Raw genomic sequence first — 25,255 nt, 5'->3', positions numbered from 1 at the left:
TAAATAAGGTAGCATATTTGAAAACAGAGATCTTCACTTTTGAAAATAAACAAGTAGCTTTTATGAATTCATAGAACTGGACGTGGCCTTCAGAATGCTGGTCAAATTTCCTCATTTAACTGATAGGAAAATTAGAGAAGGAAATGAAGAGGCTATTGTAGTTTGGGTATACATGGGTCAAAAGAGACCTTAGTTAAGGGAGGATATCCTTTTTTAAAAATCTATGTAACACAAGATGAAGGCAAAGTTAGAAAATTAGAGTCCACAGTTATATAGATTCATATATACACACAAACATAGTGTATATACATGCAAACATATTTTATATGTATATGTACATATAATATATAAATTTTATATCAGAATTCCTCTAAGGATGCTTGATTATTGATGGCCTAGCATCATCTAGCAGATGTTATCCTAGAGATATCTAGCAGAAAGTTGTCCTTAGGTTTCCGTGAACTTCTCTAGACCACATCTCTCAAATTCACCCCTTTGTAATGTAAACATATCAGACAAAGTTCTTGGGTGCTTCACGGAGTACTGAATAAAAGTTTTAGGAATAAACTGGTGATTATAAAAGATGTACTTCCCCAAGCTACAGCCAGGTCACTTACCTGTCTAAGAGCAAGTTAGGAGCAAAGAAGAGCTTCCCTGGATGCTCCATGGAGCGCCAGACAAGTCCAATCATCAGGATCTCTAGCCAAGCACATTCCAGAAGGTGGACCTGATCATGGAGGCTCAAATCAACAAAGCCTAAAACAAGACAAGAAAAGCTTGCTGACTTAAAATTAAAAGTCATCATTACTAGTGAAATGAATGCAACTGGGGATTTGAACTGGTGAGGTCTGTTTTGTAATACATCGTATGACAAGTAATGGAAGCACACTTAATAGGAAAGTCAAGTAACTTTTTTTATACCTAGTATATCAAGGAACTTTAATGTAGTATTTAAGTTTCTAAGTGCCTTAGTGTCGTATCTATAGAAATATACTAACTTATACAACCCATTTAGTTTCCTATAAAGTTCTGTACTTAAATAATGTTAAAACTTGTCTAAGATCTTTTGTCTAAAAGATCTTAGACATCTTTTTTTTACTTAGACATCTCTAATAGCTCTATGTGATTACTATATTTCACTTCTGATTCAGTTGAATATATTTACGTACAAGAAATTTAAACTACTGGCCTTAAACCAAACAGGAATTGGAGCAAGGGCAAGACCAAAGTCACTAAATTTCTATTTATTTGCTTCATCACTAGGCCATGCTCTTTTTTTCACACTGTGTAAAAGAAAGGCTAATGAAACAGTACGTGTAAATAAATATCTTGGGAGACAATGAATCAGATGAATAAAGTGACATCGTAAATACTTCTGGTAATAAACACTAATGTGTCCTTGTTTGCCAAAGGCCTTAATGGGAGATGAAAGCTTTTCCAAATCAACACTAACAATACGGTGGATGCCTAATGATAACAACAACAACAATAACAACAACAACAACAATAAGCAGGAGTAGAAGGGGAAAGGGGGAGGAGGAAGAGGAAGAAGAACAGGAAGATCAATTTACTGAGCCATTACCATGGTCTTGAAGCAATACGAAGTATTTCCTGCACATTTTCTTATCCTTATTAATACAATTACTCTAAGAGGTAGAAATTGATGGGGATGTCTTTTTACAGGTAAGAAAACAGATGTTCAGAGAGCTTATACATTTGTTAAGATCAGAGATGAGAATATAATCTTCAGGGATCCCTGGGTGGTGCAGCGGTTTGGCACCTGCCTTTGGCCCGGGGCGCGATCCTGGAGACCTGGGATCGAATCCCACGTCAGGCTCCCTGTGCATGGAGCGTGCTTCTCCCTCTGCCTGTGTCTCTGCCTCTCTCTCTCTCTCTCTGTGACTATCATGAATAAATAAATAGAATCTTTAAAAAAAAAAAAAAAAGAATATAATCTTCAGAACCTGTGCCCTTGACCACCTCTTATGAGCTGCAATTATAGAATTTGGATCAAAAACTAAATAAATACAACCACACAAATGAAGATCTGCCAGAATGATAGGCATTATGTGAACAAGATGACCATAAATCTTGCTGCTTTCCAAATCAGCTCCCAGTCATATCACAGGCTATATCTTTCCTCTCTCCCTCTGCTTTCAACCCTTTGTTCTCGGTCATCCATGAGACTGGTTCTAGAAATCCCTTTTCCTGTGTCCTCTCCTTTATTCATTCTCACTAATTTATACTATTATTAGCTACATAATGGTTATGTTTATAAAAAGCCAAAACATAAATTTATTTCTCAAAGCAGTCAAGGATGAATGGTTGCCTACTGTATCTTTCCCTTTGGGGGTCTTGAAGCTACCACAGGATCAGCACTAAACAATTAGCTCATCATTTCCGATACATGGATGGGCCATTATTACCACTATCCACATCGAGAAACCCCAACTAGAGAAAGATCTCAGAGTCTATGCCCCCCTCTGCAGTCATCATCCCCTAATCAAACTCATCAATTCTATCTTCGAGGTAACACTAAAATTCTTCCTCTCTTTTCTATAGTCCCACTGTTACTACTTTAATTCCTAAGAGTCTTTCACCTTTCCGTCTGACTTTTATAACTCAGCATAATTATTTTGACACTTACCCATGATCTTCCATGTATGAATTGCTGATTCTTTTTATTGCCCATTGTGTCGATATATACAACAAATAAATACAATTTGCTTATCCTTTCATTGGACATTTAGATTGTTTCCAGTCTGTGGCTATTACAAATAAAGCTTTTATGAGCAATCTATGTACTAATTTTTTGTATGAACATACGCTTTCAGTTTTGGGGGTAAATATCTAAGAGTCCATTGGCTGGATCTTACAGTAGATGTGTATTTCACTTTTTAAGAAATTGCAAAATTGTCCATTTTCTATTCCCATCAGCAATGGATGAGAGCACTAGTTGCTCCCATCCTCATGGAGAGTTGGTACGGTCAGTCTTTCTAATTATAGATGGTCTAGTAGGTGAACAGAGGTATCACACTGGCTCTGTGGTTTTAATTTGCATTTTCCTAATGACTAATGATGCTGTGCATTTTTTCATGTGCTTCTTCTAACAGATAGTTATCATACATTATATTCAAGTTAATTATGCAAGTATCTGTAAATCCTGCTAGGTTTTGTATTCATTAGAAGCACCAAATGCATGATTCTATCAAATTCTGCTTTTTAAAATCCAATTTGTTGCACCTTTTCCTACACCAATTAATTAACCATTCTAAGGCCCATAACAGTGTAGACTTCCTCAGAGCAGGTGTCTTCCCATTGGAAAAAGTGGGTCTCACATAAAGCAGGGTTTGCAACTGGAGAAAAAAATGGTAGCTCTGTTCATTAAAGAAAAAAAAAAACTAAAAGATTAAAAACACAGTGACTGGGTTTCAGGCCTCTTGGATAGAAAAAGGAACGGGTATCTGTACAACCTGCAACTATTTGCCTCTAAAGTACACTGGGTCAAAATGGACTAACCTTGTTCTGGACGAAACACTGCCTGAGGAAATGGGAACTGTTTCTTTCTCTCAATGCCCAATGTCTAATGGGATAAATTGACTCTAGTAAGTAGTACTTAAAAGGAAAGCTCTCAAGGAAGTTTTAATTCTATAAGATTTTACCCCAATCTTTTGGGTAAAATCTCATAAAAGAAATGTAAATGGACATTGTCAATTAAACTCACTTTCAGAAATGTTAATATTCAAAAGTGATGTCTTCTGGGGCACCTGGGTGGTGCACTGGGTTGAGCTCTTGGTTCATGATCTCAGAGTTGTGAGATCAAGCACTGCATCAGGCTCTGCACTTAGAGTGGAGTCTGCTTGAGACTTTCTCTCTCTCCCTCTCCCTCTGCCCCTCCCCACCATGCTCTCACTTGCTCCCTTTCTCTTTCCCTCTCTAAAATAATAAATAAATCTAAAAAAAAATTGAAGTCTTCTTTTATGGCATTCGCTGTTTTATATGGGAAAAAATATAATCACGTGATAATGTCATCCATGATGACACGTACACCACACTCTCCAATACCTTCCAGAAACCTCAAACAATCACACAGGATGAGATTTGGAAGTATCTTTCGAGAGGACCACAGCTGGCCACATAACCACTTGATTTTGGAAAACCAAAGGAGTATTTTCTGGTAGGAGCCTTACATATCAAACTGAATCATACTTTTTAATTCTCACTTCAAAACTTCAGTGCTATTTAAGCCTGAAAGTTTTAGTGGTCTCTTGGGAGCCTCAGAAGCTCACCATAACCATTTGTACCACACAAATCTGGTGATTATGAAATCTTTCTGAAATATGTCTGTTAGCAATAGTTTTCAGTCTGAGTCCAATAGAATCGCTAGGCCCTTCTGTTGAGATGATGTAGATCTCTCAAAAATAAATGGTCTCTTTAGTTCTCTTTCCCAGCTATGCATACTGCCCTCAGAAAGGGTCACTGAATCTCTTGCATAGTGTCCTCTGCAAGTTCCTGGAGACAGCAGTGGGGGTGCAGAGATGACTATCAATCCACCTTCTCAATGAATGTGAAGACTACTGAAGACTGTTCATTAAAGACTCTCAATTCATAGCCAATGGAGGAGAGAAATAATGTACTAAATCCCAAATAAAATTATATTATCTATCTATAGACATCGAGTTTCAACCCTTGGTTATTTTCCTTATAAATAAGAGGAATGATCTAATGTGCAATTTCAGCTGGATCTGCTATAATAATTTAGAGGCATTCAACAAGGCCTTTCTTGAACACTTGAAAGTATTGCCAATATGAAGATGGAAGGGAGCAGCATTTACAGGATATGGATAGAGGCATCAGTGACAGATATTTTTATGGGTGACATAGTGAGAGATGATTCACCTCCCATCACTTGGGGACTCCCATTTTAGCGACAGTGACAGTGAAACGTTCACAGATTTAGTAATAGAGTATCCTGGGGATGGGCTATCCTGGAAACAGAAATGCCTTAGCTCCTACTCCCCACCCACTGTGTGGGCAAGGATCTAATGAAGTTGAGGGAGGTCTCTTTCCCAGAGAAATAACCCCCTATACATACAACCAGCTTATTATCTCCAGTTTCATCATCGCGTAAATACATTCTATCCTTCTGTCCTCCATTATAAACTGTTTTTCCTCCAAGACTTTTATCTTAGGTTTAACTGTGAAGAGAGCTCATGACATGTCCTCCTCCTTCCCTTGGGGCTCATGAGATCCTAGACCCTCTTTACCACTCTGTTGGAGACTGCAAAAAAAATTACTTAATTTGCCTTGGCACACAGGCAATCCGTCAAGCCTCAGCCTCCCTTGTGGGGTACAACAAGGCTCTCAGAAATGACACTGAAAGTGTACTGAGATCCTTGAGCAAAACGAGTAATAAAATATGAACACTTGTAAAGTTCTGCACTGCAGTGAGGTAAAAGGTAAATCACAGGTAGTTGCTTCCCTTAGTAAATCCACTGGAAAAAATATTAGTTTCCTGACCTTCAGAAAAAATTAATCATGTTCTCAGTCATACAATGACCCCAATGTTCTCCAGAATGTCATTTATGAAATTGCCTATTAAACTCTTTTTAGATTGCTTTAATTCAACAGAAGATTTAAATAATTCATCTCTTCCTTTGGATGCCAAAGATTCAGCGAAGAAGGAGAAGAAGGAGGGGGGAGGAAAAAGAAGGAGGAAGGGAGAGGAAGAGTAGGTGGTAGGGGAACGGGGAGAGAAGAATGGAACATGAGACTGTAGCATAAAGACAGCTACTAGCTGAACAAAATTTGGGATTTCTGGGAGAAAGCCGATAGAACAGATAATACCAGAGGAACCGAGATCCCAGTTCAAATGCTAAGCAGTCCTCATGCTCTTCATTTGTAGTTTTTTTCTCTTTTTCTTCAAGAAATGGTCATCTGATGTCATACTATGGACATGTGCCTTATGGTATGATCTCCCACCTCAAATAAAACCTTAGATTCTCCTTTTATGCAGTTCCATTATAGAGAGACCCATTAAAACTGTGATTCCCGTTCTGTAACACTTTAAGCTATATCCAATAACACATAAGCACTGAAAAATTGTTTTAAGAAACGAGCTGAATCTATTTAAATATTGTCATGCAACACTCTGACCAAATATATACCACTGTTACAAACTGCAATAAATGGCAAAAGATTATCAGTTTTTTAGAAATATTGAATCACAATGCAAGAGCATAGGCCTCTCCCCGGCCTGCTCTACATGTCTGTGTGTATTCAGCTTTCCTCTGCTATAATAAAGGGGAGTGTGCACAGGCCCCCTTCTGCCATAATACCACTTATCCAATGCTCTTATCACCATACTAATAGACATCCACCTTGCCAATACCAAGCTGACATTTTCCTGAAGCTACAACAGCCCTCAATTCTCAGGCCTGAGTATGAGGTATTTCCAGCTTGGTATTTTTTTTTTATTATTATCAGGAGGATACACCCCCCCCCCCATTTCATCCTCCCAATGGAATGAGGAGGATAAAAGTAATGAAAAGAGTATTAGCTGAAGAGTCAAGTAGGCCTGGCTTGAAATTCTTCTGTGGCCCCTGGCCAGTTACTTAAGATCTCTGAAAGCTCTTCCCATCTGTAAAATGCAAATGGACTGACCTACCACTTCGGGTTATTGTAAAAATTAAGGAGTTGCCAGATGTCCCCGAGTACCAGAGTCCTATTCAGTGAATATTTCTTCTCCTTCCTATTCATCCCAACAGGCCTGGAACTTCTTCCTAATAGAAGGGAACACAACTTTTACAAAGCACCAAGAGAAATGTTTTGTTTCAAAATATTTTAGATTTAGAGCTTCAAACTTAAATTGGGCACTTTGTGTTTGCCCTGCCTAAGTCATGTTGTGTTTTCTGTTTATATTTTGCTCTTTATTCATACACAAAAATAACCTAATAAAAAGGATAAAAGACTTCCTGGACATCAAACAGCTCTTACAAAACAACATTTTCATGATTTAAAAGTGGAAGGAACAAGAGCATGTGGATTATATTTCTCCTAAAATACATATGCAAAGAAATGAGAAAAGAAAGCACGTTTGGGGTTTTATTACACTCAAAGCATTTCAAGATGTTTAGCAAATCCAGAATGCAGCTGTATTTGTATACCCCCATATAAACGGTTGATGGTTTTCTACTGCACTCAGCAGACTTCCACAGTGTTTGCTGCCCTTATTTGCCTTGAGATAGAATGAAACTTGCCCTGTGATGACTACCTGCCTTGGGAAATAAAACAGTGTTCTCTAGGCAATGCTCAGCAATAAAAACCAGTGGTAAGTAAAGAACTGAATGTGAAAATTTTGATATTTTAAAAATATGTCACATTTAGCATAGTTGACAGCCAATTAATGTGAGTAGAGGCTGAACAATTCAGGACAGAGTTTTAAAAGTAAACAGAAAAAGTGCCTTTTAAAATGAATGGTGTATATCTTGAAAATTGCTTATTAAGATGATCATATGTTAAAAGAATTACAGATGATATCATGATATCTATATAAATCCCCAAACTTGCCAATATTGACTCTGAAGACTGACAAAAGTACCATGTTCTGACATAATATAATGAAGACATTTATGACATCATCGCCAACTCAACTGTTGTTGAATCTGTTTTTTTTTTTTTTTAAGATTTATTTATTTGAGAGAGAGAAAGAGAGTGCATGATTATGCAAGTGAGGGGAGGGGCAGAGTGAGAAGGAGGGAGAGAATCTCAGGCAGATTCTCCACTGAGTGCTGAGCATGGACTCAATACCACAACCTTGAGATCATGACCTGAGCCAAAATCAAGAGTTGGAACCTTAACTGACCAAGCCATCCAGGCACACCAACCATTGTTGGACTTTAACCACCATCCCCCACACTATATTCAAGGAACTACATCCCATATAACACTCCTTCAAAAAATTATTAGACTTACCCATGGAAGCATATTCAGAATCTACTTCAAAAATTGTCTAGCATTGTTTCCCTGCTCTGGACATTAGGCCATATTTATTCTTTAGTTACCATACATGTTTCTAGGTATGTATTTGTGTGTGTGATATACTATAGGTTACATTTTACTTACCTACCAATATTATAGGTTACATTTTATTTACCTACCAGTATTTGATTATTTTTACATATCAACACATAGGATATGAAGAAAGTATATGGAAATAAATTGTGTCTGATCTAAAGAGGTAATTATAGAACATCTCTGATTAGTAAGAAAAGTAGAGCTATACTGAAAAGCACCTCAAGATCTTAAAATTTAGGATTATATATTGTAGCATATGTAAAATAATTATAATGCAAAGAAGTAAATTATTCTTGATCATAAATAAAACTTCATAAAATATTTCCCTTAACCTTTCTTTAGCAATTTCATTGACAACACCCTTAAATGGCCAGACACCTATTTTCTTATTTTTCTAAGGCTGTACATATCTTAATTCTGATCATGGCAAGTATGAACTTGTGAAATGGTGAATATTTTCTTTATAAAAATGATGCTTTCAGTTTTGAATATGTCATTGCATCTTTAGGAAAGGGTAGAGGAAACTACTGGGCTGCATCCCTCATGTAAGCATTTATTTATTCTGCAAATTTCTCTCTAAATTTAATAATAAGGAAAGATTTTCCCCTTCTAAAGACCTGATGTGCTCCTTTTGCTGGAAAGTAAGACAACAGAGCTTACTACAGATTGCATGTAGCCCTACTGTTAGGAAGCATGGACATTAATAGAATATTCAAAGGCAAAAACAATTGTACCTGTTTCCTTGGATAATTACCACCTTACTCCTACTTTTTCTGGACTTATTTTTGACTGTAGTATTGAATTACAATGCACCTCATATATCAGACTTTGCCAAGTAGCTAGAGAAATAAATCATTAAAATATATGTTTGCTTTTACACACACATAATTATGCCCCCCTTTTTTTTCTTTCCATTTAACAATAAGTAAGTTATATGATGACAGATAAGGAAGTGGTTTGTCAGAAGAAAAGAATTAATCTTACAACCATATCTGACTCCAAAAAGAAAAATAAGTCAAGACTTTTAGATATCAGGATCAGATGTGGGTATCAAAAAAAAATGTCCCTCAGAGAAAACAAAGCAGATGGCAACTCTACCTTGTTACGAACCCCATCTGTATTACACTCAGAGCCTTGGTTTATGAAGAGATGGTTGTCATGACAATAAGCATTTGAGAAGAGTTCTGGAGAAGCTGATGGATTTAAGAGTGTCTCCTAGTTTCCCAATTTTTGAAACACACACAAAAAACCATTCCCTCCATCCACCAAATAAACAATTCTATTACTTCTTATATTGGCTACAATTATTCTCTATTGACAGTATACATTTTTTTACTCTGTCTTGTCAAAATCCCCCTTGGAGGGACAGAAAAGATCTTTACTCTGATACAGCACAGCATGAAGGTAAACTAGTCTTTTATTTTTATTCTGCAAGGGCAACAGTATTAACTCTAGCTTAATTTTTTTCCTTATAAGCTCAAAAAAATCAATTTTGGCCTAAATGCAGAAGGGGAAAAGAGTAAAAGAAATTATTTTCCAGTTTCTGAGAGTATATTGCAAACTAAAGGAGGAAAAAAATTAATAAACGATAAAGTACTCAAGCCTGTCCTTTGACGTGCTTGGCAAATGCACAGGAAGGCCAGCACTTGGGAGCGGCACTGGGTTCGCTCATAAAAAGCATGGATTGGCTGTGTTTGAAAAGTCAACAAGCACTTGTACCTTGGAACATACATTTTTTTCCTGTCTACCTAGAAGCAGACCTACAGAAGCATTTCAAATACTATTGTCATTGTCATCAGCATGAGTTTTCCGGATAACTGTATGCTCCCGGGAAACACTACAAATGTCAACACAAAGACTGAGAGGGGAGCAGACAATTCTTTTTAAGCAAGTTCCCCAAACAAATGGACAATGATGATTTCTTCCCACCACCACCCTGCCTAAGCCCCTCAATGGAACCAGAATTGATGATCATCTTACAGTCTTAGGTTTCTGACGTACATACACACTTGTTTGCTAGAGGAACACCTGTTATTACTAATGACCCAGGGACATCTAGTTCTAGAATGAATTATGAGCAAAACAGAGGCTTATTCTCTCTTGTTTTACTTAAATTCAGAATGTTAAAATGGGAGTCTTCCAAAGCAAAATCACCCAGAAGTTATAGAAATGCTGAGTATCAAATCACATAACAATACTGCCTCTGAGAAACAGAGAGCAACGTACAGGACCCCATACCAAGAAGGGGTTGGCAGTCCCAAGTCTGAGGCCAGTAGGGATCTGAGAGTCTCACAAGTACATAGGCAATGGCTTTAGAAAAGTTTGCTTCCTCCCTTCCAGTCTTCCCACAACTCACCTCTTACATTCTTACCATTAAGCTACACAAATTTCAGCACCAGAGAGAACAAACATCAAAATAAAGGAGAAAGAATTATTTCAGCCTCTTCCATCCGTTCTTCAGTGATAAGAACTGAAGTCACTTATCACTGATCTTATATATACCACTGTAGAGAGAGGCCATAAAGAAATTAGAGAGCCAGAGATTGTTTTCCTTTAACCCATGATGGATCCTTCTATGAGCACAACAGATCTTGCCAGGCCATTAAATAACCATACTAAAAATAAAGTAGGTAGCTAGGAGAAACTATAAGAGAGATTCTCTAAATGCTAATTACCTTCAAAGCAAGAATTATTTCATTTCTTATTAGTTCAACATGGCCCTTGCCTTGGTATTGGGTCCCATCAACAATGATGACTTCCTAAGGACTGCAACAGGAACCACAATATTTTCTCATAAAAAAAAATAACTATTAGTTTTGTAAAGCTGCTATAAATAAGTACCACAAACTGGGTAACTTAAAAAAACAAAACCAGAAATCAGGAAACAATAGTCTGGAAGCCAAAAGTCTGAAATCAAAGTGTCAGCATGGCCATGCTTTCTCAAAGACATTGGGGAGAATCTGTTCTATGCCTTTCTCTTAGCTTCTGGTGTTGCTAAAAATCCTTGGCATGCCTTGGCTCAGAGTCATCACTTCAGTCTCTGCCTCCATCATCACATGATGTTCTCTGTATGTCTTTGTATCTCTTATCTTTTTATAAGAATACCAGTCATGTGGGATTAGGACACACACTAATTGAGTATGATCCCATTTTAACTTGATCACATCTGCAAATACTATTTCCGAGTAAGGTCACATTCACAGGTACTAGAGATTAGGACTTCAACATATCTTTTGGGGAGATGCAATTTAACCCAATAACAAACTGTAAACCTGTATCTCTTACATAGTCATGCTCAACATTCACCAAATGTCATTGAGCATCTCCAGTATATATAAAACTGGCATGAGGCTGGGTAGTGTGCGTACAGAGATGGGACAACATTCTCATTCTCAAAAAGGTCATAATCTATAGAAGAATCAAGAAAAATGTCATAAGACCACAATGATATGTGTTGAGTGTCAACATACAGGAAAATATCTGAACAGTGGGCACCTTCAATCTTTGAGGAAAGGTTATTCCTTAGGCTATGACATATGTTTTTCCCTCTTCCAAGTACACTATTCTAATGACTTCAACACTCTCAACACCAGGATTAGGTGCTTATTCCTATAGTAGCCCTTCTCTGTATCAGGGCTTATTTGCTAATTCATATCTCTCACCAGATGGGAAACAGATTGAGCACAAACACTATGTCTTGAGGATATTATACCTGCAGGACTTAATGTAGTACTTGGTTGAAAAAAAGGTCCTTAAATAAATATTTGTCAAATAAACAGGGGGGAAGAGGTAAATAAATGAATGAGTGTAAATAAGTTATCTTTTGCAATTTGAAGGACTTCCTGGAAGGTCTCCAATTTCTCAGTGAAGCAGAGGTGAGATCCTCTACCCTGAAGAATAAGGAGGTGACAGGGTAGGGTGTTAGAGGGGCTTAGTGAAGAACTGAAATAGTTGCTGTGGAAATAGGAAGAAAGCAAGAGCAAGGGAAAGGTAAGAGAAAGAGAGAGACTGAAAGGGAGAAAGACAGAAAGAGAGAATGTGCTGGATGGGCAAGTAAAATACTTGGGAAATAGAACTGCTGGATTCTCCAATCTAACTAAAAATCAGTCTAAATAGGATCATAGAACAAAATATTAATGTATCTTTCCCTTTAACTGGAAAATTGTCCTCCTGAATATAATGTCACTTAAGTCCTAAAATTCAGTATAATCTATGTGTAGACCCAATTTTTTAAGGAGCAAAGAGTGAAATTTAAATAATCACTACATCTTTTTCCTGCAAAGAAAAGTATTTAATAACATTCCTAAATATAGTACTCTTTGGAGTATTTAAAAGCATGAATTAATTACAGAAAAATTAATTGATTCACTATTTTAAACACCTACTAGGTGTCAAGCACATACTGATTGATGTAAGGGATCAAAAAAATTTAATAATCTTGGTCTCTGACATCAAAACTATCAGAGAAGACAATCCAATTAATAACTGATTGAGAAACAGTATCTAAGACCACATTGAAGGACAATCCAGGGCTCACTAGAAGCACACAGGACTGGTACCTAATCCAGAGATGTAAGACTTCCTGGGATTTCTAATTTGCATCTCGATAGCATACTTGATGGAAAGAGAGAGACAATGTGACAGAGGGACCAAAGGTATGGCATGACCCAGAAACTGTCTCTATACCAGACATGCAGGGGTCCAGAACATAGAGAGAAGAGTGGTCAGAAATGTCAAAGGAAGCAGAAGCCAGGGGATACTGAGGAGTTTTGGCTTCATCCTTGAGGCAAAGACAAACCACTGGAGTGTTTTAAAAATAGGATTCTTGGCTAGGGTGAAGGTAAAGAGAATGAATAGAAAGACTCATTGCTGAATTAGCAAGGAAGGAGGAGAATTAACTGAATTTAACTGAGGGATGAAAATAGGGGGAAGGGTCAATGATCTCTTAAGTGTCTGGCCAGTGTGATTGGCCATGGTGATGGGCATACATAAGGAAGAGAGGGCTCATGGGGAAGGCAGTGAGCACCAGCTTGAATATGTTTAGTCTAAACTTCCTGAGGAGCAATAATGGAGAAAAGTCTTAATAGACTGCTGAAGTAAGGCTATAAAACGAAAAAGTCTGGGGCAGCCTCAAGTCATCAATTGGGTATTATCAGCAAAGAGGTAAAAACTGAAATCACTGGGGATGGGTGGTACCATTTAGAAGGAGTATGCAGAGAGAAAAGAGGCAAAAATGTCATGAAAAATGCCAGTGCATCAAAGAGACTATTTCAAAGTAAAATAATAATAATAATAATACAGTATGGGGCTAGCATATGCTTTTCTTTCTTTGTACTTATTATGTCCAACACCATTAAATAGAAACTCAAAAAGGGAAAAATAAACATCTGTTATCTACTGATTCTGAAAAAGATCAATTCTGGCTATGTACGTGACTTTTTGTCAAAATACTTTCAATAACAAGAATTCATAAATGGCATGAAATACCTTGTCTTTTGATCATTCCTGCCTAGGGTGATACAACACTTCTACATAATCAAATTAGGAGATCAGCTTCAGAAGGTCACCTATGTCCCTCTCCTTTAATTCAAAAGGGTTCCTGAAGAGAGACAGGGGTCCCAGCTCTGAAGAGCCTCCTGCAGCTGGAGGCCTGAGTTTCTGTTCTCCCTAACCACCCCCACCCCGCACCCCCCCACCCCCCCTCCACCTGGGCCTCGTGAAAACGCACTTCAGTGGCAAATGCAGGGTTGTCTTAGCAGTGATGTCACCTCCTGCTTCCCAACAGACCTTACCCCAGCTTCCTCTTTGGGGAGCTAAATGTCACTGAGCTGCCCCAAGGGTTGCTAGCCTTGGAGCTGGCCATGCCCTCCCCTGAGGGGAGTGAGCAGAGCCACAGGACAGTTTTTTCTCACAAAGCTGGCAAGCAAGGTAATAGTGTGGAATAAAATTTGAGGAAAATAAAACTCAAAATTACTTTGTCTATTTTGAGTTCCTGGAACTAAATGAATGTTGAATGGAATTACTTTTTTTCTTCTTAAATAGAAGTTGTCTTTATTTGTATAAATTAAGATTAAAGACACTATCCACAATTTTGGAGTAGTCAGATTTCCAAACTACCTTACACTGTCATAAAACCAAAGGGAAGAACTTTATCTATCTATATCTATCTATCTATCTATCTATCTATCTATCTATCTATCATCTATCTATCATCATCTATCTATCATCTATCTACCAATTATCTATCTATCTATCTATCTATCTATCTATCTATCTATCTATCATCTATCTATATCTATATATCTATATCTCTCTAGTTTCTCTCTTCCTACCACCTATGAAGCAGTTAGGAAATTCTTCAGGAAACAATAGACTAGAATTCCTCAGCACACTTTCAATATCTCTAGTGTTACATTCAGCTTCTCAAGTCTATTTCCAACTCAGAAAGAGGAACTGAGCCAGAATTGGAGATGGGCATGAAGGTGGTTCTTTTGATTCACAGCACAGATCTATTTCACATTTAGCAGTGAAAATATATTTGTCTTCAAGATTGTAAAATCTCTCTTTTTTTTTTAAGATTGTAAAATCTCTTGTTCTAAGTATTTCAAACCACAAATAAAATCTTAAGGTCACTGAAAAAAACAAAACAACCCCCCCCACACACACAAACACACAAACCAATAGCACATCTACCAAGTTAGAAATAAAGTTTATGACTAGTTAGCAAGGCAGAGGAGTAGATTTTTTTTCTTGAATACAAGGACACACAAATGCCATCACTGAAATGACATATATTCTTGTCTCTCTCATGATAAGATTAGTGATGGCCCAAGAAGAGAAGGAGCTTAATCCAAGAAATCATGGACTGGGTTCTGGTTTGCTCAGGCAATGCTAGATTGAAGAAAAGCATGAGCAGAAGTACCACTGTCCAGGAAGACATATTTATGTTTCACATTTACATAAAGAGAAAATTGTCTGTTGGCCAACTTCTAAGAGTTCCATGTTTTTCAATAGGATTTTTAATGTTTCAAATGTAGAATGAGTTATGAAGATGCAGTGTGTGAGGGGAGGGGTAATGGGTTTTGCTGAGACCAGGTTTGTCACTTACTGGGTATATGACCTTAGGTGAATTATTTCATCTCTGGTGCCTAGCACAGTGTCTCTCTTGGTGTATGCTCCACGAATATTTTTTGAATGAATGAATAGCCCTAGGCTTCACAGTTACTTTATCTACGAAGTTGGAATGATAATAATATCCTTGCACTATGTTATGGTGACAACTTAAAAGTATATAAAGAGCCTATCACATTGCTTAGAAAACACTGGTGGCCAACAAATAAATGGTCACTGCCATTGCTTTAGTTACTTTTTTATTTTTTTCAAAGATTTTATTTTTTTAAGAAATCTCTACATCCAACGTGGGACTCTCTCGTTCACAACCCCAAGCTCAAGAGTCACATGTGGTATCAACTGAGCCCACTCAGGCAATCCCACTTTAATTCTTTATTAATAATTAAAGTGCCAAATATTACGCAGATGACAAATTTTCTTCCCATACCCTGATCATGAGTTGCACCATCTATAATGCATAGCTTCATACAGAGTTATGACAAGGTTCTTAAACATTTTTGTTCAATTTGGTAGTCTTAAGTCCATGGGCTGCTTCTCAGAATAAGGTTCTGAATGCATGAAATAAAATATTTAAAAATCACAAAATAGGGATCCCTGGGTGGCACAGCAGTTTGGCACCTGCCTTTGGCCCAGGGCATGATCCTGGAGACCCAGATCGAATCCCACATCAGGCTCCCGGTGCATGGAGCCTGCTTCTCCCTCTGCCTATGTCTCTGCCCCTCTCTCTCTCTCTGTGACTATCATAAATAAATTTAAAAAAATAAATAAATAAAAAATAAAAATCACAAAATAAAACTAATTATACTGAAATCCAGTTCTTTTTAAAAAATAAATAAACAAATATTTAAATATTTAAATATTTGTTTATTTATTTATTTATTTAAATATTTATTTATTTATTTATTTATTTATTTATTTATGAGAGAGAGAGAAGAGCCAGCAAGCATGAGTGGGGGCTGAGGGGCAAAGGGAGAAGGAGAAGCAGATTCCCCACTGAGCAGGGAGCCTGACTTGGGGCTCAATCCCAGGATCCTGAGATCATTACCTGAGCTAAAGGCAGACACTTAACCAACTGAGCCACCAGCCATCCCTGAAATCCAGTTCTTTTTAAGAATTCAGTGTGTCTATGGATGCCAAATGAAGAACCTTTCACAGGGAAAGGATGGAAGTCAATGACTTCTCAGGTGACCAAGGGCTACTGGTATTTTCATGCACATCACGTTACAACAGGAACCTCCTCATCCTTTCCCCCACTTTGCTTGGAATGCTCTCATAAAACTACTGAAAAGCAAAGAGAGTGTTATTAACTATTGCAAATGCTGCCTACATTTGAGATGAGATCTTGGGGAAAAAAAGGTTGTAATACAGACCTAGTACAACAACTGCTGTTAAAGAACACACACAGGAGTTGGCCTTAATGACTCACTTTCACTGACTCACTTCATAAGCTATTAAGGGAAATTATTAATATCCTTATTTAACTAAAGAATGTCTGTGAAAATTCATCAGGATTTAAAGACTGAAGGTAAATGGCAAGTCTTTAAATAACAAGATTATTAATTTAATGAATTATAAAATGAATTCAGAATGTTAAAAGACACGTTTATTTACTCTTAAGCAAAATCTGGGATGCCTGGGTGGCACAGTGGTTGAGCATCTGCCTTTGGCTCAAGTCGCGATCCTGGGATCCTTGGATCAAGTCCTGAATTGGGCTTCCCGCAGGGCACCTGCTTCTCCCTCTGCCTATGTCTCTGCCTCTCTCTATGCATCTCTCATGAATAAATAAAATCTTAAAAGAGAGAGAGAGAGCAAAATCTGTTAATAAGGAGTTATTCATGAAATAGGTAAAACTTCAAAAATATGTATTTCTTATCTTTCAAATCTCTCATAAAGATTTGTCAGATATGTGGAGTTTATCTGGTATCTGACCCATACATGGCTAGCTGAGGACTGGCCGGGAAGACTAGGATGCCCACTCAACCATTAGCTTTGACATGACCATTATGAGGAGTTGCCATAATCTGTGGCCAGCTTAGGTACCAATAGAAGTCGAATTTTGGACTAGAAATTTATAGGAAAGCCAAATCAACTCAAAGCATACAGCTATGTGAAAGAATTCTGCTTTGCATAGAATAAAAATGTGAAGAACACCTATACTTTGAATCTGAGTTGACAGGAAGAAACAGATCTTCGTCAAAAATACATGGGGAATCCCAGATCATATGGGAATTGATTATACTTGTTTACACAGACCAGTGATATCATCTCTATCTGGAGTATGCAAGATGGTGCACAATTAGTGACATGCTTTCAGAAAAAAATAATTGAATGGTTGTTTGAAAAAGGTCTCTGACTCTTTTCTCAGTCTTTCCCCAGTTCTAGAAGATATACTACCCTTCCAGTGTATGATTTACAGGGTCTGCTCTAATTGTAGACTTCCTAGAGAGAAAGATGCAGACTCTCTCATCTTTGCTTTCCCCAAAGAACTCAGAACTGTGCTTTTCACAAAACTGATATTTGGAAAGATTCTGAGTGAAAATTTGCAGGGAACTAAAAAAAGAACAGAGAAAAAGAAACAAACTCATGCTGATTTTATTGGCAACTATAATATCCTAATGGTATAATCTCCCAGGCGGGGCCTCATTATCTTTGTATGTAAATGGCATATTTACACATAAATTTTACCTAAACATTTAATATTCTCCCCAAATTGAGATACTTCAGAGAAACAACAAAGATGAAGAGACAAATAAAAGTCCTCACTACATGGAAGAATCTAAAAGAAATAGATCGAAAATAAATAATTTTCCTAATAACAAAATCCTAACAAATAATGAGATGGACTAGGAATGCTCTCACAACTCTTGGAAAACTTTAGGGACACTTCCAAGTGCTCTTTTCCCTGCCCTTGGCTTTTGGTGGCTAGTTTTCTAATCTTTTCACAATGATGGCATCTCTAAAGCTTTTCCATTTCCTTTTCCTTTCCTTCTTTTATTTGCATGGTATTCTCTCCTGCTACTCCATTATCCAATGGTGTTTCAGCAAAGTGAACACAATTTAAATTTTGAACTCTAAGAAAAATTTCAAATCACTTTTGCCCTGCTAAAAGCATAGTCAATGTCAAGAAAGAGGCAGAAAGAGGCACAATGGTTTGTTGAAAAATAACTCCAGTTCTTGGATCAATCAGCTTCCAGCAATCATAGCTACCCTGCACATTACTTCTCATGGCATAGTTTTATCTGAATGCATCATTATTAACAGTTGTAATGGGTTATATTTGTCCTCCTGAAGTTCCTACAGTTATAATGTTAACCCTCTGGTATACTTTCCGTCTTCTGTCTCATTTTGCAATCCTGGGATGGAGGTCGAAAAAAAACCACATTCTTTTAAAAATATAAGTGTAAAAAGCATTCTAAATTTATTAAGGCTGCTACGAAAAGAAATGATGCAAACTGAGCATGAAGGTTAGTGTTTACACTCCTATAATGCTTAATTTCTATGTCTTAAATGATCTACCATAGATCCCTTCATTTAGGAGTTGATTTGTAAATTATATGTTAACTGAATAGATGAAATAAACAAGTATAAGAAATTCAGAAAAAAAAAAAAGAAATTCAGGACCCAAGTATATATCAATACTGATTTCCCCCCTAAAACTGATCATATCTAGTCCTATCAACTAGATTTGGGCAAAACAATAAACAGTGAGATGCTCTCCACATTATATTTTTGTTGTATTTTGCCATTTTGTTTTTGTCTTGGCCAAGACTAGGAAGAGCATTTATATAGGAAGAGACAGTATCTGTTTACAAAAAGTTCCTATAAGAAAATAAAGACATTGTTCCATAAATTCCATCGTGACTGAGAAAACATCGTCATTTATGAAAAGATATTAAAGGTCTTGATAGGAAAGGTCTTTTCTCACAGGACACTGCACTAGAGGTAGCTGCAATATTCGGTGTGATGTAGCCATGATTACTTAAGAGTGTGACCTTTGGAATAGATGACCTTGGCTTAATCCCAGCTCAGCCATGTCATAGTGGAGAAACTTTGAGAAGTCTATTTAAATTTTCAATGCCTCAGTTTTTACATCCAAAAAGGAGATTAAAAAAAACACCTGCCCTAGGAAGACATGAATAGACATTTTTCCAAAGAATATATATAGATGGGTAACAGACATATGAAAAGATGCTCAACATCACTCATTATCAGGGAAATACAAATCAAAACCACAGTGAGGTGTCACCTCCCAACTGTCAGAATGGCTAAAATCAACAACACAGGAAACAACAGGTGTTGGCTAGGATGCAGAGAAAGAGGAACCCTCTTACATATTGGTGGGAATGCAAGTTGGTGCAGCCACTTTGGAAAAAAGTATGGAGGATCTTCAAAAGGTAAAAAATAGAACTACTCTATGATCCAGCAATTCGTTACTGGGTATTTCCCCAAAAGATACAAAAACATTGGTTCAAAGGGACACATGCACCCCAACGTCTACAGCAGCATTATCAACAACAGCCAAATTATGGAAAGAGCCCAAATGTTCATCGACTGATGAATGGATAAAGATGCTGTGGTATAAATAAATAAATAAATAAATAAATATATAAATAAATATATGTATATATACACATTCCATTATATATATATACATATATATAATGGAATATTACTCAACCACCAAAAAGAATGAAATCTTGCCATTTGCAATGAAATAGATGAAGCTAAAGTGTATTATGCTACGTGAGATACGTCAGTCAGAGAAAGACAAATACCATATAATTTTCACTCATATGTGGAATTCAATAAATGAAGCAGATGAACACAGAGGAAAAATAATAAAAGGAGATATAAATCATAAAACAGACTCTTGCCTATACAGAACAAACTGAGGGTTGCTTGGAGGGGAAGCAGTGGGGGAAGGAAAGCGGGAGTGGGGTGAGTGGGTAATAGGAATTAAGGAGGGCACTTGTGATGAGCCCTGAGTGGTTTTCTTTTAATTTCAAGTTTTTATTTAAATTCCAGTTAGTTAACATACAGTGTAATATTTCAAGAGTAAAATTTAGTGATTCATCACATATTCAGCACTCAGTTTTATGATTTTGAAGTTTGTCCCCTCTATCCCTATTTTGTTGAGGATATTTATTGAGTGGATGCTGTAGGGGCGCACCTGGATATCTCAGTTTGTTTAGCATCCAACTCTTGGTTTCAGCTCAGGTCATGATCTCCTGGGTTGTGGGATCTCCAGGGAGTCTGCTTGAAAGATCTCCCTTTGCCCCTCCCCTGCTCATTCTCTCTCTCACTCTCTCTCTCTCTCTCTCTCAAAACAACAACAACAACAACAACAACAAAAACAAGAATGTATGTGTACTTTTTCAAATATTTTTTCCGCATCTATTGAGAGGATCATATGGTTCTTATCCTTTATTTTATTAATGTGGTGTATCATGTTGTGATTTGCAAATACGAAATCACCCTTGCAGGTCAGAAATAAATCCTACTTGGTTGTGGTGAATGACTCTTTTAATGTACCATGGGATTTTATTTGCTAGTATTTTGTTGAGAATTTTTGCATCCAATGTTCATCAGGAATATTGGCCTGTAATTCTCTTTTATAATGGAGTCTTTGGTTTTGTTTTGTTTTTTTTTTTTTTTTTGTCCTTTTCTTTTTTTTTTTTTTTTTAATTAATTTTTATCGGTGTTCAATTTACCAACATACAGAAAAACACCCAGTGCTCATCCCGTCAAGTGTCCACCTCAGTGCCTGTCACCCCTTCCCCTCCAACACCCGCCCTCCTCCCCTTCCACCACCCCTAGTTCGTTTCCCCGAGTTAGGAGTCTTTATGTTCTGTCTCCCTTCCTGATATTTCCCAACATTTCTTCTCCCTTCCTTTATATTCCCTTTCACCATTATTCATATTCCCCAAATGAATGAGAACATACACTGTTTGTCCCTCTCCGATTGACTTATTTCACTCAGCATAATACCCTCCAGTTCCATCCACGTTGAAGCAAATGGTGGGTATTTGTCGTTTCTAATTGCTGAGTAATATTCCATTGTATATATAAACCACATCTTCTTTATCCATTCATCTTTCGATGGACACCGAGGCTCCTTTCACAGTTTGGCTATTGTGGTCATTGCTGATAGAAACATCGGGGTGCAGGTGTCCCGACGTTTCATTGCATCTGAATCTTTGGGGTAAATCCCCAACAGTGCAATTGCTGGGTCGTAGGGCAGGTCTATTTTTAACTCTTTGAGGAACCTCCACACAGTTTTCCAGAGTGGCTGCACCAGTTCACATTCCCACCAACAGTGTAAGAGGGTTCCCTTTTCTCCGCATCCTCTCCAACATTTGTGGTTTCCTGCCTTGTTAATTTTCCCCATTCTCACTGGTGTGAGGTGGTATCTCATTGTGGTTTTGATTTGTATTTCCCTGATGGCAAGTGATGCAGAGCATTTTCTCATGTGCATGTTGGCCATGTCCATGTCTTCCTCTGTGAGATTTCTCTTCATGTCTTTTGCCCATTTCATGATTGGATTGTTTGTTTCTTTGGTGTTGAGTTTAATAAGTTCTTTATAGATTTTGGAAACTAGCCCTTTATCTGATATGTCATTTGTAAATATCTTCTCCCATTCTGTAGGTTGTCTTTTAGTTTTGTTGACTGTATCCTTTGCTGTGCAAAAGCTTCTTATCTTGATGAAGTCCCAATAGTTCATTTTTGCTTTTGTTTCTTTTGCCTTTGTGGATGTATCTTGCAAGAAGTTACTGTGGCCAAGTTCAAAAAGGGTGTTGCCTGTGTTCTCCTCTAGGATTTTGATGGAATCTTGTCTCACATTTAGATCTTTCATCCATTTTGAGTTTATCTTTGTGTATGGTGAAAGAGAGTGGTCCAGTTTCATTCTTCTGCATGTGGATGTCCAATTTTCCCAGCACCATTTATTGAAGAGACTGTCTTTCTTCCAATGGATAGTCTTTCCTCCTTTATCGAATATTAGATGACCATACATTTCAGGGTCCACTTCTGGGTTCTCTATTCTGTTCCATTGATCTATGTGTCTGTTTTTGTGCCAGTACCACACTGTCTTGATGACCACAGCTTTGTAGTACAACCTGAAATCTGGCATTGTGATGCCCCCAGATATGGTTTTCTTTTTTAAAATTCCCCTGGCTATTCGGGGTCTTTTCTGATTCCACACAAATCTTAAAATAATTTGTTCTAACTCTCTGAAGAAAGTCCATGGTATTTTGATAGGGATTGCATTAAACGTATAAATTGCCCTGGGTAACATTGACATTTTCACAATATTAATTCTGCCAATCCATGAGCATGGAATATTTTTCCATCTCTTTGTGTCTTCCTCAATTTCTTTCAGAAGTGTTCTATAGTTTTTAGGGTATAGATCTTTTACCTCTTTGGTTAGGTTTATTCCTAGGTATCTTATGCTTTTGGGTGCAATTGTAAATGGGATTGACTCCTTAATTTCTCTTTCTTCAGTCTCATTGTTAGTGTATAGAAATGCCATTGATTTCTGGGCATTGATTTTGTATCCTGCCACGCTACCAAATTGCTGTATGAGTTCTAGCAATCTTGGGGTGGAGGCTTTTGGGTTTTCTATGTAGAGTATCATGTCATCGGCGAAGAGGGAGAGTTTGACTTCTTCTTTGCCAATTTGAATGCCTTTAATGTCTTTTTGTTGTCTGATTGCTGAGGCGAGGACTTCCAGAACTATGTTGAACAGCAGTGGTGAGAGTGGACATCCCTGTCTTGTTCCTGATCTTAGGGGAAAGGCTCCCAGTGCTTCCCCATTGAGAATGATATTTGCTGTGGGCTTTTCGTAAATGGCTTTTAAGATGTCGAGGAAAGTTCCCTCTATCCCAACACTCTGAAGGGTTTTGATCAGGAATGGATGCTGTATTTTGTCAAATGCTTTCTCTGCATCTAATGAGAGTATCATATGGTTTTGGTTTTTCTCTTGCTGATATGATGAATCACATTGATGGTTTTACGAGTGTTGAACCAGCCTTGTGTCCCAGGGATAAATCCTACTTGGTCATGGTGAATAATTTTCTTAATGTGTTGTTGGATCCTATTGGCTAGTATCTTGTTGAGAATTTTTGCATCCATGTTCATCAGGGATATTGGTCTGTAATTCTCCTTTTTGGTGGGGTCTTTGTCTGGTTTCGGAATTAAGGTGATGCTGGCCTCATAGAACGAATTTGGAAGTACTCCATCTCTTTCTATCTTTCCAAACAGCTTTAGTACAATAGGTATGATTTCTTCTTTAAACGTTTGATAGAATTCCCCTGGGAAGCCATCTGGCCCTGGACTCTTGTGTCTTGGGAGGTTTTTGATGACTGCTTCAATTTCCTCCCTGGTTATTGGCCTGTTCAGGTTTTCTATTTCTTCCTGCTCCAGTTTTGGTAGTTTGTGGCTTTCCAGGAATGCGTCCATTTCTTCTAGATTGCCTAATTTTTTGGCGTACAGCTGTTCATAATATGTTTTTAAAATCGTTTGTATTTCCTTGGTGTTGGTAGTGATCTCTCCTTTCTCATTCATGATTTTATTAATTTGAGTCTTCTCTCTCTTCTTTTTAATAAGGTTGGCTAATGGTTTATCTATCTTATTAATTCTTTCAAAGAACCAACTCCTGGTTCTGTTGATCTGTTCCACAGTTCTTTTGGTCTCGATATCATTGAGTTCTGCTCGAATTTTAATTAACTCTCTTCTTCTGCTGGGGGTGGGGTCTATTTGTTGCTTTTTCTCTAGTTCCTTTATGTGTAAGGTGAGCTTTTGAATTTGAGATCTTTCCAGTTTTTGAATGGATGCTTGTATTGCGATGTATTTCCCCCTCAGGACTGCTTTTGCTGCATCCCAAAGATTTTGAACGGTTGTATCTTCATTCTCATTAGTTTCCATGAATCTTTTCAATTCTTCCTTAATTTCCTGGTTGACCTTTTCATCTTTTAGCAGGATGGTCCTTAACCTCCACGTGTTTGTGGTCCTTCCATACTTCTTGTTGTGATTAAGTTCTAATTTCAAGGCATTATGGTCTGAGAATATACAAGGGACTATCCCGATCTTTTGGTATCGGTTCAGACCCGATTTGTGACCCAGTATGTGGTCTATTCTGGAGAAAGTTCCATGTGCACTTGAGAAGAATGTGTATTCCGTTGAGTTTGGATGTAAAGTTCTGTAGATATCTGTGAAATCCATCTGGTCCAGTGTATCATTTAACGCTCTTGTTTCTTTGGAGATGTTGTGCTTAGAAGACCTATCCAGGGTAGAAAGAGCTAGATTGAAGTCACCAAGTATAAGTGTATTATTATCAAGGTATTTCTTGAGTTTGGTTATTAATTGGTTTAAATATTTGGCAGCTCCCACATTCGGGGCATATATATTGAGGATTGTTAAGTCCTCTTGTTGGATAGATCCTTTGAGTATGAGATAGTGTCCCTCTTCATCTCTCACTATAGTCTTTGGGGTAAATTTTAATTTATCTGATATAAGGATGGCAACCCCTGCTTTCTTTTGAGGACCATTTGAATGGTAAATGGTTCTCCAACCTTTTATTTTCAGGTTGTAGGTGTCCTTCTGTCTAAAATGAGTCTCTTGTAGACAGCAAATAGATGGGTCCTGCTTTTTTATCCAGTCTGAAACCCTGCGCCTTTTGATGGGGTCATTAAGCCCGTTCACGTTCAGAGTTACTATTGAGAGATATGAGTTTAGTGTCATCATATCTATTCAGTCCTTGTTTTTGTGGATTGTTCCACTGAACTTCTTCTTAAAGGGGAATTTTAAGAGTCCCCCTTAAAATTTCTTGCAGAGCTGGTTTGGAGGTTACATATTCTTTCAGTTCCTGCCTGTCTTGGAAGCTCTTTATCTCTCCTTCCATTTTGAATGAAAGCTTTGCTGGATAAAGTATTCTTGGTTGCATGTTCTTTTCATTTAGGACCCTGAATATATCCTGCCAGCCCTTTCTGGCCTGCCAGGTCTCTGGGGAGAGGTCTGCTGTTACCCTAATATTCCTCCCCATAAAAGTCAG

The 25,255-nt window shown here is 37.5% G+C and overlaps 1 protein-coding gene across 6 annotated transcripts in view; it reads right to left on the bottom strand.

The window, feature by feature from the left end:
• ESR1 (estrogen receptor 1) overlaps positions 1-25,255 on the bottom strand; it is a 382,657-nt gene that overhangs the window by 77,581 nt on the left and 279,821 nt on the right. For all 6 annotated transcript variants that reach the window (XM_041742947.1, XM_041742948.1, XM_041742946.1 and 3 more), the window contains one exon: positions 618-756. In XM_041742947.1, the coding sequence (XP_041598881.1) occupies positions 618-756 (139 nt within the window). The remainder of the gene's footprint in view (positions 1-617; positions 757-25,255) is intronic.

Source organism: Vulpes lagopus, chromosome 2 (genome assembly GCF_018345385.1).
Source record: "Vulpes lagopus strain Blue_001 chromosome 2, ASM1834538v1, whole genome shotgun sequence".
In the NCBI taxonomy this organism is placed as follows: Eukaryota; Metazoa; Chordata; class Mammalia; order Carnivora; family Canidae; genus Vulpes; species Vulpes lagopus.
This window is presented reverse-complemented; position numbering and strand designations above follow the sequence as displayed.